This window comes from Pocillopora damicornis, chromosome 3 (genome assembly GCF_964200805.1).
Source record: "Pocillopora damicornis chromosome 3, jaPocDami1.2, whole genome shotgun sequence".
Classification (NCBI taxonomy): Eukaryota; Metazoa; Cnidaria; class Anthozoa; order Scleractinia; family Pocilloporidae; genus Pocillopora; species Pocillopora damicornis.
In genome coordinates, this window is record NC_142672.1 from 29,871,194 (window position 1) to 29,885,085 (window position 13,892).

The 13,892-nt window shown below is 36.4% G+C and overlaps 3 protein-coding genes across 3 annotated transcripts; 1 reads left to right on the plus strand and 2 right to left on the minus strand.

Moving 5' to 3' along the window:
* The first annotated feature begins 3,256 nt into the window (after positions 1-3,256).
* LOC113671032 (histamine H2 receptor-like) lies at positions 3,257-4,410 on the plus strand. Its single transcript, XM_027187235.2, has one exon. It carries the CDS (start codon positions 3,386-3,388, stop codon positions 4,310-4,312), a length of 927 nt encoding a protein of 308 aa, XP_027043036.2. The 5' UTR covers positions 3,257-3,385; the 3' UTR covers positions 4,313-4,410.
* Positions 4,411-8,204, minus strand: LOC149049264 (uncharacterized). Its single transcript, XM_089199601.1, has 3 exons — positions 7,925-8,204; positions 6,628-7,822; positions 4,411-4,425 (listed from the first exon to the last, which is right to left on the minus strand). The coding sequence occupies exons 1-3, from the start codon at positions 8,065-8,067 to the stop codon at positions 4,411-4,413; spliced, it is 1,353 nt and encodes a 450-aa protein (XP_089055727.1). The 5' UTR covers positions 8,068-8,204.
* Positions 8,205-10,150: 1,946 nt separating this feature from the next.
* LOC149049265 (uncharacterized) lies at positions 10,151-11,967 on the minus strand. Its single transcript, XM_089201299.1, has 2 exons — positions 11,839-11,967; positions 10,151-11,343 (listed from the first exon to the last, which is right to left on the minus strand). Exon 2 carries the CDS (start codon positions 11,329-11,331, stop codon positions 10,345-10,347), a length of 987 nt encoding a protein of 328 aa, XP_089057425.1. The 5' UTR covers positions 11,332-11,343; positions 11,839-11,967; the 3' UTR covers positions 10,151-10,344.
* Positions 11,968-13,892: the final 1,925 nt, after the last annotated feature.

A 13,892-nucleotide genomic window follows, 5' to 3' on the forward strand; every position in this document is an offset into this window, starting at 1 on the left:
TTGTCTCCGTCGAGTTTATCTCTTTTTTGTTTCAATTTGTGTAATAAGTAACCAGTGTGCCAATGTGGATAAGCTTGTTTATGATAATACATGAGGCAAGAGCAAGCAACATCTAACAATAATCAACTCAATCAGAGGTTGCTGTTCTTGAATTCAAAGAAATGACTTTGAAATTCGAATTGGAAATTTTGTGATTTTTTTTATATTGCAAAACATAATAAAGAATGTCTATGGCAAATAATAATCTTAGTTCTTCATTAGGGCAGTTACTTCTCTACTCTCTTCCGCAAACTGATAATTTCAAACTGAAAAAGATTTGTTAAAAAGAGCTCGAACTTGAGAACGAGATGGATCATTACTAACAATCAGCTTAAAAGTACAAACGTGCTCGACCTGCCATCCATGCAACATTGTTTTCAACAAGAATGGCTCTCCCGTTATTGCCTTCAAGTCCTTCAAGTGGTCTCGAAGATTCTTTTAGCAGTATTGAAATGGCTGTCAGCGCTCCGCTCTGAAGGTGTTACTATCGTCATCTATATTAATCTAGAGCTTTCACTGAAATTGTTTACGACAAATAGTGGCTGAATTGGGGAACTTAACACTCATTGAGCATTGTAAGCCTCATTATTATCCAACTGTACAAAGTAGAGCACAAATAACGCGCGAATAGCCTACAAATATCCCGCGATATTGTATGGTTATTTGGAAAGTTGGTTATTTTGTCGCTATGCCATTGTGGAGCTCTCAGTTTTTAGGGAATAGAAGTTAGGAGTAAATAGTTCATGATCAAACTCTGTTCTCGCTAACTGTAAAATGAACTGGCAATTCTTCATACCCTTCCCCACTTTGGCATAAAATTGTTTAGAAACAAAACCTTCAAATCTACGTTGGCGGGAATACTTATAGGAACAAATTATAAATAATTCTAAAGCCTCCAAACCTTGGCAATTTAATTCCTTAAAAATGGATCACACTAAGATGAGATATATTTTGGCGTAATTTATATCTCCTATAGGATGGCGATGATGTTCAATTGAGTAAGCGTTATTTGCTTCTTCTTAAAAATAGATACAAGGTCATACAACTGTACCTTTCCCTATCGCGTGTAGCTTCCTTTCTTCATCAAAACTAACCTTTTAGTTTATGGGCTATTTTCGGATGGTAAGGGTTATCACTATCAGGCTTTTCTAGAAATCTACCCTTTGATGAAAAAGTATTATTATCTGGGAGATATATAGGCAACTTTTATTGCTGTTAGGGTTTCATTTTCGGCCCTTAGGTGTTTGGAGTCCTTTAGATTTCAGCTATTAACTGGAACTCTCTTACCATTTGCGCCAGTCTCACAGAGCAAAACCGAAAGTGTTTACCTCGGATGACAAATGATTTACTTTTAAACTTATTAAACTTTCGATGTTTGTTCGAAATCGTGGAAAATCGTTTCCCAAGGTGTAAACAAAGAAGACAAACACATAAAGAAAAAGCGAGAGGAAGCAAAAGAACATTAGAAAAGCAAAACAGAAAAAAATAAATGGCAAAGGAAAAAAAACCTGCATGTGACATGTTACAAGTTAGGGAAATCAGGTTTGCCATTAGCGTTGGTAATAAATGAAAACTTATAACTTCAGTTCAACTGCTGTTTTCAGCTGGTTAGCTTTTGTCACAATCTCGACATGTTACCTTGAAAATCAACTGTTGGAGACCGAATAAATGAAACTTCTGGCAAATGAAGCTATCCATCTACAGCTACTTCGCAGCAAATCATAAAACAATAAATAATAAGTATTAAAAGTTCTGGACTACTTTGTTCTGAAAAAAGATAAAAGCATAAATTAATTTATTATGAACACACATCAGTGTTGGCATATATCGGGCGTACCCTTGACAAAGCCAAGCAAAAACCCAATTAGGCAAAACGTGTTGTCATGAACATTCTTTCCTCATTTTCATGAAACCAAAACACTGGGTTGTCTCGTTTCTGCATTAGATGGCCAGAACCCTAACCTAGAAAAATTCTGACAGAAAACATTTATCAGTCGGGCGCGGGACAAAGAAAACAAAATCTCATTCGCATGAGTAATCGAAGCACAGCCTTCGCGCTTCTATAATGGCCTAATTCACCATGGAGTTCTCCGAGGCTAACACTCGATTTTGAGCATCCGAGCGAGGTATCCGAAGGTCTGGGATGAGCATATATCTTGATCTAAGGACCAAGCGCAAAATTTGATAACTTACCTGCCCGCTCTAATTGCAAAATACTTCTGGTTCGAACTCCCCTGGGGTAACCGATGCGAGTTTGGAATTGGCAACAAATAAAGGTTGCCTCGGAGATCTTCACAGACTAATTTTCATATTCTGCTGAGAAAGGGATACTACCTCCTGTTTGAATGTTGAAGTGATGCATAGAGAGTACTTGGTTACACACTGCGTTATGTTTATTAACAATGGATGGAGTTTCACGTGAACTAATTGCATTGTAACCACTGTTGTAGTAAAGTGCTTTCTGGCCGATTGATGCAGTAAAGTACCAGTTTCCTTCCTGAGGAAATGGCTGGCTAAATATTGTTTCTGTCTAATGTTGCCCACGAGAGAATATATTCCCTTGATCACATTGATTTTATTGACATTTGCTGACAATTGAATTATGCATTACAGAACGATTCGCTTTCTGTTAAAATTGAATTGCAACAGCATTACTTTCTTTGAATCACCAAAATAAGTATTATGGTTTAAATGATGCTTTTCTGGAACGAAATGGTCATGTGTACAACGTTAACACTGGCTCATCAGGCAGAAACAGGGACGAGTTTTAGCGACAAATATACTGGGATTTTAACTAAAGCGCCATACTATACTTGTTTGAAATTGCTGATGTCTTGATTAGTTCTTGCAATCAACAAACATCCTACCATCACGAAGAACAGAGAGATGAGAAACAAACAGAAAAACCAATCGTTACGCTATCGAATTGGATCTTACCTGAGCTTATTAGCCTCTGTTTTTTTTTATGAAGACAACTAATTTCTGATTTGACACAAATTTAAACCAATCAGCGAGGATCATCAGTATTAAAAAGAATGATAATTTCAGTTCATCAGCTGCTTTCAGCTGGTCAGAGTTGTGCTACATAATCAACCTAGCGAATTGTCATGAAAATCTTCTTTTGGAGACTGTCGATGAGGTAGGCGAACTTTTAGCTTAACCAAGATACACAATTCGATGACAATTTCAAAGTATCTTTTTTTATTCGTCTTTTCTCTTTCTACCTTTTTCGTTCGTTTTTTTGTTTTTTGTTTTTTTGGCCAAGTTTTAAAAATATGTCATTCTTTAGCTTTGCCATTATGTTGTGCATTGAACTTGCGATTCTGAAACATTTTCAGTGGCGGAAATGACGGCAAACACCACCAATAAATTAGTTTCAAACAGCACCTATGCGAGAACTGGATCAACCTCTTCTACATCAGAATGTATTGCATGGTTTATAGTGGTCATTTTTGGAATACTGGCCATTGTTATCTTTAACCTCATCACAATCGTTGTATTTGTGAAGCAGCGTCAGCTACAGCGTCGGAGTAAATACCTGCTCATCCATCTGGCGATTGTCGACCTCCTAGTCGGTGCAGTCTCTGGGCCTTCTTTCATTGCAGAGGGATTTTCGTTCTTTTGTTATCAGAGGGATAATACTATTGTTGCAAGATTTTTATGGGAACTACTTCCCGTCACCTCCCTGGTTAATCTAGCAGCTATTTCTTTAGAAAGATTACATGCAACATTTTTCCCATTCAAGCACCGCTTTATCAAGAAATGGGTGTATGGCGTTATCGTAGCTGTTATTTGGTTGATGGGTTGTTTCAGCGCTATGTTAAATGTAATTTTAAATTTTTTCTTAAAATCAGATTCCTTTATTTCCATCGGTGTGCTGCTACGAAGCGTATATCATCTGATCTGCCTTTTGATCATTAGTATTTCTTACTGCTTTATCCTTATCAAGGTTCGATGCAGTCCTAGTCCACAACACCATGGTGCAGCTAACACCGAAAGAAAACTGACCATCACCTTGATTTGGATTACTTTTGCGTCTTTACTCTCTTGGCTGCCGCATGTGGTTTTCTCCATCACAACTATTTTTTTTGATGGAATCTCAAACATTTATTTCGTTGCGGCAACATTACTACTAATTGGGGCTAATTCCCTAATAAACCCCATTATATACGTTATAAGAATTCCAGAATTTAGGGCAGGCTTGGCTAAAATATTCTGTAGGAACCAAAACCACACACGCCGAGTCGATTTGCCTCTTAAAAATGTCCCTTAAAATCTCCCTTTCGAATTCCCTCTTCTCACCAATCACTGAAATTAAATTATCCCCAGCATCGATTTTTATTTTTTTACCCTTTAAAAGTTGAGTAAAATTTACTTCATATCAAACTTATCCCATAGAAAACTGAACATTTGCTTAAATTGGTCCCAAGCCACCGTATTACTCACCTGACATGCGCAGAGCAATTAAATATGCAAAGAGCGCCAATGTTAAAAATGGCGGCCAATAGAGTGAAGCGGGAGCATAAGACTCCGAAGAGATTTATTGACGAATTCGTAGAAGCTAAGACCAAGCAATGCAAGAAAATAAAAACTACGGATAAGAATATTTATCCTGTAGAGATAATATAGGTCGACAAAGCGAGAAAACATGGCAAAATTCATTTCAAAGGGTACTGCGAGAAATTTGACGAATGGAGGCCTTGCGATGAACATAATTTGCCCGTAATGCGATTGGAACCGATGTCAAAACCAATCGATGATTCCTTCAGCGATCGCCAGCAAACTTTTTATGAACGCGTTTACAGGGAGATCAACCGAAAGTTGTGCTCCGGGCGCAGAGAGGATCCAGAAGTTCGTATTGAAATTCAAGTCGATGACGATGTTTTCTATAAAAGTCTTGGGAGGATTTCATCCAAAAAATATCAGAGGAATAAACTAATATATGAAATTCTTTCTAATGAAACTCTGGATTGTTATATCGGCACAAAGTGGAATGAGCGGATCATGAATGAAAACGGCGATTTTGCTTATGTTGTACCAGGGACTGTGAGATTTTGGTTGACAAAAAGAAACCCCATAGTGGAATTTGAATTAATTGGCGATAAATACGTGAGATCTGAAATCGAAGACGGGCATCGAGTCGTTTTTACATGTGTCCGTGGAGATGGCAACAGATGTGGATACAAAAATATGGTCCATCATTAATATATTTGATTTAGCACATTTTTATTGATTTTGATAGTTGATGTCAAAGAATTATTTTACTTGCATGTGAATTACCTTCATAAAATGTAAACATGTGGTTATAAATGACCCATATATTTCAGTCTGTGATTCTGTTGTAATCAATGCAGTAACATTTTTGAAAAAGACTCCTTGAATACTGTATACAAGAAACATTTCACAGGCATAGCAAATTATTCTACACAACGTCTACTAACAGTTTTTGGGTAATACACTCCTTTAATACATTGATATATTATATCATTACTGATTGATTAAATCACATCTTGGCTTCCATTTACCATCTATTTTAACAAGATGTGCACAGAAAGTGGGAGCATCGCATTTGCTGCATTTTGCAGTACATGTTTTGATGGTATGGCCAGAAGTTGAACAGTTTCCACAGTTGTAGCTTTCCTTCACCCTTTCCAAACCAGCAGCTTCCAAAAGCTGTATTCTGTGTTTTTTCAAGAAAAGTTGCTTTAGAGCAGAAACCCCTCTATGATTAGATGATCGAAAGTAGTCCTTTGATACAGTGTTGTTGTACTTCTCCATACCTTGCTGAGTGTAATAAGCTAAATTTTGGTATAGCTTTAAAAATTCAGGTACATGAACATACAAAGAATGCATATATGGTGTTACATCTTTTGCTTGGTAAAGGTCTAAGAATTTTTGAAACCATTTTTTTATTTTGTCCTTGAGGCTAGAGATAGCATCATCTGTAGTGTAATTAAGTTTAAGATCACCCATAATATCTATGAAATTACCCCAAAGGGCTTGCAGCTTGTCCACATTATGAAACTCTGGTAATAGTAAGTGAAAATTAATATGTTGGAAAAGCAAGAGTTTTTCAGGTCTAGTAAGGTCTCTGTACTCCAACTTCTTGCTGTCCCTATTAATTTTCCATTCAAAATTAATTCCAAGTTCTTTTACAAATTTCTCATACCCAGCCATATGTCTATACTTATTTCGACAAAACCCATTTGAAAAAGTAGATACCTTGTCAATGGCATCTTTCCTGCGAAGTTCCCTGATCAGAAGTTCAATTAAATTATCAGATATTCTCAAAAATAAATGTAGTGTATCAATTATTACATGGTCAATAGGAATAAAATCAAATAATGGATTGGTTTTACAATTATATTGCTTAGATTTTGCATACTTACCTATTTCTTGTAAATCTCTTGCCCCAAGAGATTTGTCAGTTATAGACCACTTTTAACTGATGTCAAACCTTTCATTTCCTGGGCACTTACACCAAATACAAGAGAAATTTTGATTAGCAGCCCCTGAACCACAAACACAGGCTAGAAACTTCCAGTCTCCTCCCAAAAAATACTCAATGCTATACTTATGACTATTTACAGTAATTTCTTTTAAATTTGACATTTCATTATTTAGATCAGCAAGGCTTTCTTTAAGATTGTCATAGTTCTCTGTCTTAATTATTGCTAGAACATAGTTCCCTTTTTCATTCATTGCTGCATCCTTTTCATTCAAAATTGTGTATGTGACATTTTCAAGTTTAAGCCTTTTCCCAATGTTGGTACCATCACCACTGAGCTTTACTTTAATAGTAGTAACCTTGTCCAATACTCCATTTTTCTGCAGCCTTTTTATCTGTTCCTCAAGACTCTCCCTGAAAGAAATCTGTACTCCCTCTGCCTCCCCTGGTGTACTTCTCAGATTCCAATTGGCATTTAGTTTATCTAGGTGTTTGCATATTTTACATTTTGTGGGCATGTCTTTACACTTCATGGCCAACTCATGCCAAGCTTCATTAGATATATTCAATTTTTCCTTCAAGTAAACCCACATATTGATGTCATCAATATCATTGTCAGTCAGTTCTCTTGGCTCTGTTTCCAATAGTTGTAACTCTCCCTCTTCTACCAATGAAATAGTTTCATATTGTTGAGTGTCATTATTAAATACCTCAACCTTGGTGGCAATAAAATTGTAGAGGCCTAAAAATGACAGTGCTGAGTGGCAGTCTTCTTTAAATCCTCGCCTTAATCTTGCCTGATGTTGTTTGGTATAATCAGTGAAACGTTTGCTTTTGTTTGGACCTCTTTGTCCCTTTTTTTGCATTCTTGCTGCTTTTTTCGCAAATCTTTTGAATTTTTGTTTGTATTGTTCTTTTCTGTTTTCCGAATCCCTAATAACATCTTCAAACTCCTGCTCAATTTTTAATCTCTTTGCCTGCTCTGCGACTAAATCCAGTTCAGCTTTCCTTTTCTGCCCACGAAGCTGTTGGTTTTCCTCAATCAATGAGTTGTTTTCAAGCTCATGATAGAAAATTTTGAAGGAGTGGTTTTTTGCCTTCCACGCATCAATAAGCTTCTTTATACTTTCCCCCCCACTTTTTGACGCTTTCTTGAACGCTGAATGGAGGAGAGAAATATTTTTCCTGAAGACGTTGAGAATTCTGGAATTTATAACAACTCCGCGAATCTCAGATTCCCTCAATATTTTTTCCACGATTCCCACAATCACAGAATCAGCACTTTCGTCGTTCGGCTCTTGATCAGACTTCTTCGACAGGGAATATATGAGATAGCTGATTAAAAAAAAATCAATTCGGTGAAAAAAAATTGAAAAAAATTAAAAAGAAAAAAGAAACAGGTTGGAATACACTTCGATAAACGCAATTTTTACTTACTTGTTTATTTCGTAAGTAAACCAAGGCAGTTTTTCCCCTTTTGGACCATTTGTTTCTTCGCCGAAATCGTTTTGTGCATCTACCGCCACCGCGAGAAGAGCCAGCGAAGAAAAAATCACCAGTGCGTAAACTTCGAGTCCCATTTCCCGAACCCAAACAATATCCAAACCTCATGTATTATACATCAAATTGCGCCAAATTTATTGTTTTTTTCGTATTTCGCGGTAATGACCAGTTTTAGGCATGCGCTTTAGAGTTATAGTCCCAGACTCCATGGCCACTGCTTGCATGTGGCGTGAACCCCTCTTCGACATATCTGAATCGCTAACCATAAGTCTCAAAAACCCGAACGAAATATTTTAATGATTTCCTTCAAATACAGTGGTATAGAAAGCTTATGTACGTTAGTTTTAGAAACTGAAGGTAAGAAAGATAGCAATTCAAATGAAATACACGAAAAAGAGGAAAATGTTCGAAAAGTAGCGTGTTTTTGACTGACCTCAGACTGCGTGACATGTCACGAAAATCTACAGAGGCAGATGTTAAACGTAAGTTTGATATGCTTTCGCAATTTGGGCAGTAAATGTGCCGTGACTAACCTCGTTATTCCTTCTAACATTTTTGCTATTTCCTCAGTGAAAATCTCAGTTCTTGTATCAAAAGAGCGAGAGACAGTACTGTCATATAAAATATGATTTTTTCCTTTAGTTAGCTGTAGAATTTGCTTATTATTCTTCATACCTCGCCCTTTCTTTTCTATTGGTTTTCGTAACTGTTGCTCCACTGGCTTAATATCACATTTATCCCTTTGGTAACTCTCGATTCAACTGTCGTCGGTTTTATTCCTGATGAAACTTTTTGTTATGATTATAATTATTATTATTATTATTATTATTATTATTATTATTATAACCACTATTCTTATTATTATTATCTGTATGAGATAGTCCTTATCCTCCTAGCCATGGTGCAAGTTAGAGAGAAGAAAAACTGACCATTATCTTGCTATGAGCAACGCTCGCATCCTTTATTGACTTTTTGGCAGCCATATGCTATTTTCTTAAGCGTAATGATGGTCCCTGCATTACTGCGCTCGTGTCAGGCAATTTTAAGACTGGTAAATTAAATAACTTTCAAGTTGTAAGAATTATAGGAAAAAATGATGATTCTACTGATCTTGAGATTTTTTAAAGGGAATTAATAAAACTGCACGACTCGTGCATGACTTTTGTTTACATATCGAAAACGAAAGGGTATTTAAAGCAAATAACGAAATGCCGCATTAGGGCTAACAATATTTTTCTGTGGCTAGGAATGTGTGGCCTAAAAATATATGTAGGGAAACAAAATATATCAAATTACACGTTTATTTCATGAGCTGGAAATCCGACTTCTCAATGAAATCAATTGTATCTTTCGATTGCCTCGAATATGCCTAATTTTGGAGTCAAATATTCTTTTTGTTGAACAAACAGTATTTTTTTTTAATGGACGCTCAATGTTTAGTTAAGACTACAAAATGAAATTTCGCTGTTCAAAAGTTCATTGCTCCCAAATGGACTCTTCTTGAATGCAAAATTTCGTTCCAATTATACCAATTTAAAGGAAAACAGTCAGTTGTTGTTGTCCAGTTGTATTTTCAAGTCATTGCTCTTCTTGATCAATCCGGTTGTTGCAACACTTCTATTTTTCCTCAGTAATAATTTTCAGTTTGTCCATCACCAAATACAATGTTTTGATAGGTTGCATGACTCTGAATTGCCGCAAGGACTCGAACGTTTTTTGTTCTTTGTATTACTCCGGTGATTTTATTTTCCCATTAGGATGAGTCTACTTTTCACTGATTTGACCGTGTTTCGAGCGTTAGCCGTTCGTCAGAGCGAATGGCGAAGGGCTAACACTCGAAACCTCAGCCTTTAAACTCTTTACGGTGGCTAATTTATGTCATCAACTGAGTTGATAATATTAATCTACGTATACCCTGTTATACTCTCCCACCGACGCAGTACCACAGTTTCTTTAGAAACTTACCCCCTTTATTCGTGTTTTATATAGTTCGTTTTGCCTTTTTATCGCCTACTAGCATCACCCTCTCTGCCTTTCCCTTATAAAGATTAACCCTTTACTCCCAAAATCAGTATGCACAGTCTCCATTCTACTCTCTAAGCATTTCCTAAGGTTCTGACAAGGAGAATTTGTTCAATAATCAAGAGCTTCTTGAGTTGTTGATCATTTCCTTTATTGTCATGACCTTAATGTTTAATTCAAGGTGATATTGTAAGGAGAAATTAGATGCTAGACACTAAGGAAGGGTTAAGGAACACCTCATAGAAGAGGTGTGTTCTCAATTAAAATCGAAAAAAAAAAAACCAATTTAAAGCTTGCTTCTTTTTAATGTGTCGAGTTCTTAAGATAAACAATTAAAGACCTTGAATTGGAATATCTACCGGGTTTAAGCGGTTTGGAGCCCTGCGAAATAATAATTGTAATATACCTGCTCTCAACGCTGGCATACGCAGGGCGTAAATTATAGGATTTACTAGCGAATTTGCCAATAAAAATATGTTCATTGTCATGAAGATACGAAACTTTAACTGGAAAGAGAGGCGTAAAACTAGCTCAGAATTAAAACCCACCACACCTAAGAGTGCCACCACAGGTAAGAGCATAAAAAACGATCCAAAGGTGACAAGAAACAGTGTACTCGTTAGTTTTCTTTCTCTCAGGCCTGCTGCACCGTGGCGTTGAGGATGACGACTGCATCGGACTTTAGTATAAATAGAACAATAGCTTACAGATATAACCAAGAGAAGGGTGAAATGATAATAAAAATATATTACTTCGAGACGAAGGTAGCTGTGAATATCGTACACCGTAAATTCTCTTATAGGGATTAAAGTTACAGGCACTGACCATATGACAGCAATTACTAGTCCATAAACCCATTTCTTAATAAAACGATGCTTGAAAGGACGAAATGTTGCGTGCACTCGTTCTAATGAAATGAAGCTGAGATTAGAAATTGAGACCAGATGAACAATTTCCATTAAAACGTTTTTTACTCCAGGTAACCAAGTAACGTCTCGCATATCGTGTTCCCGCATATCACAGAAGTTCCCGATCTCGTAAACCCGTACAGGTCCAATCACTGCTCCGATCATGAGATCGACCATTGCTAGGTGGATGATTAAGCATGTACTCTGGCGCTGTCGCTGGCGCTGCTTCACAAATACAACAATAGTGATGATATTAAGAGTGATTACGGCCAGAGACTCAGTGATGAACACAGCGAACCATGGGACGCACCTTGAGACAGCAGGAACCACCAACCAGCGCACATCACTTGACTTAGTAAGAGTTCTGTTGCTGGTGTTTGTGGCCACTGCGTTTCTACTGAAATTTTCCATTCACCAAACGACCTACGAGTGGAGAGAACAGTATTAAATATCGTACATTATTCATCAACGCTTTCTCCCTTTAGTCTCTTAGTTAACGGAGACAAAAATCTTAGGTCTGGTTTATCTTGTCAGAACTACAAAAACGTTCACTCAGTATATTTGCACATTAATGAGTTGGCCACTCGGTGGAAATAATTAACAATTATCAGACCAGGTTGAGTAAAACTGTCGTGATGTTTCACATTTTACAACTTCCTCATCTTCATTTCCTTTATTTTGTTGTTGTCCATGTCCGATCGATGTGGAACAAACAGTAATGAACAGTAAGGCACGTTTTAGTTGTTTCCCAAATTTATCCTGAATAATTGATGGCACTCGTTGTGTATGTTTCCGGCAACTGAAATCTTGCTGAATAGTATGATCATAATTAAAAACAATAATTAGAGGTACAATATTAATTTGCGTATGTGTGCTTTAACGGCTTTCTCCCCTTTAGTCTGAAGGAGATTCACTTACTGTTATTTTATAGTCGGTAAATTTATCTTCTCGCAAGTTCTGCAAACGGAGAGTAATTGGTATTATGATCATGAAACTTAATTAAGTTCATTGTGAGATAACTGACAAGAAATAAGACTTCTGATAGATGTTGGCATAGCGGATACAAAAGACTAAATAAATTGAAGAACAAAAGCTTTTTACATTAATCAGAAATAAGAAGAATCAACAGAGAAAGAGCTCTTGTCATGAGATCTCGAGCCGCATCCGGTCCTTTTCTTTTCTCTTACTGATCCAACTATAAAAAGTCTTTCCATTAAGGCCGAAGCAAACTGTGTGCTCTTGTTTTATGCGAAGCTTTGCCCGATATTTCCTCATATTGTTTGCTAATAGCCTAGAGCCGCTAATTTCCAACGATGTCTGACCAAATTTCATTTGCTCTTTACCAACATCATATATTGTTTGGCTCTTTTAAACGTTGGCACGAAGTAATTTCCCATTCAAGTATCATTTTATTAAAAAGTGAGTGTACGCTACTTTAACTTCATCACGTGGGGCAGTTTTTGCAAGTTCTCCATCACATTTGCAGTGAGAATGTCTTGTCCTGATTAGAAATTTGTAATGAAATAACGTAAAATTCAGCTCCTATTTCAGCCATGAGCATTTCTGAAATTTTTATTTGTGTAAGAGTCAGATGCAGTCGTAATCCTCATAGTCATGGTGCTAGTAACAGAAAAGAAAGACTGATTGACTACTATCTTGCTCTAGGTAACGTTTTGCGTCCCTTGTTGGCTTTAATGACTTGTCATATACTATTTTATCGAGCTCAATGATGTTCCATGCAAGACTAAGCTGGTATCAAATTCAGGTTTAGAACTATTGAATTAAATTAGATTTAAGTTGCACGAATTGTAAGAGAAAATGATAATGCTACTCATGTTTAGATAATTTTTAAGAGAATTAAGACTGCGCGACTAATGACTTGTATTTACATTGCGGAAACGAAAGAGTATCTACATACAGCAAATAAGGGAAACTTTTATAGCGTTCTTAAAATCATATTAGATGTAATCCAAATCCATCCTGGTTTTTTCTTCTTTGGCTAATAATGCACGGCTAAATAATCTTTTGACAGAAAGTAACGAATGTCAAATCCCACGTTTATAACTTGAGCTGGAAGTCTGACTTCTCAATGATATCGATTGTACTTTAGGATTGCAAATATCTTTTAACCTCACATTTGTCTTGGTATGGCGGATAAATGCTGTATATGTGGAAAAAATAACAATTTACAAGGCTGGCTCACCATTCCATATACAAAAAGAAGTCCGGCCGTAACATTGTTAATTAAAAGCCTCTAATTTCTTCACTCCTATTTAATTTTCTGTAAAAAATCCTGGCATCCCTTATCCGTCTTTGCAAAAATGGTTTTTATAATTTTTGTTGCAGTTGTTGCTTCTTTTCTTTTTAGGAAGCCAGTACTCAATTAAAAAGTGCAAAATAAAACTTAGCTCGCTTTTCAATCGTTTCAGTGACCATAAATGGACCATTCTTAGGAGAAATTTTAGTTCCCTTTAAAAAGACAATTGCATTAACTGAAAAGGATTGTCACTAACTGTTGTTCAGCGGTACATGTTTTTCTTAGCACGGTTATTCTTTATAAAGCCGGTTGTTGCAGCATTTCATTCCTTTTGGTAAACTATGTTCAACCAAGAAAGCTATGCAATAGGTTAAACATCTTCTTTACCTTTAATCATTCATTTACTTTTCTTTTAAAGTAGTATGTTAAACGAGTCAATGCATGTGATTATGAATTCCCCTTTGCCTCTCGATTGAAGAAAATCCTATAGAAGAGAGGTGTTCTCGATTGAAATCGAAACATAACGAATAAAAAATTTAATTTGCTTCATTTTTTTAAATATGTACTGAGCTCTTAAGATAAACAATTAAAGACCTTGAATTGGGATATCGGCCTGATTTACGCGGTTGGAAGCCCTGCAAAATAATAGTTGTAATACACTAGCTCTTATTTCTGGCATTCGTATGGCGTAGATTATAGGATTCAATACTGAGTT

Excerpts from the sequence above, each read along its gene's own strand:
- LOC113671032 (XM_027187235.2), top strand. The coding sequence starts at position 3,386 with ATGACGGCAAACACCACCAATAAATTAGTTTCAAACAGCACCTATGCG.
- LOC149049264 (XM_089199601.1), bottom strand. The coding sequence starts at position 8,067 with ATGGGACTCGAAGTTTACGCACTGGTGATTTTTTCTTCGCTGGCTCTT. Across the intron at positions 7,823-7,924 it reads TTTACTTACGAAATAAACAA|CTATCTCATATATTCCCTGT; the intron begins GTAAGTAAAAAT and ends TTTTTTAATCAG.
- LOC149049265 (XM_089201299.1), bottom strand. The coding sequence starts at position 11,331 with ATGGAAAATTTCAGTAGAAACGCAGTGGCCACAAACACCAGCAACAGA.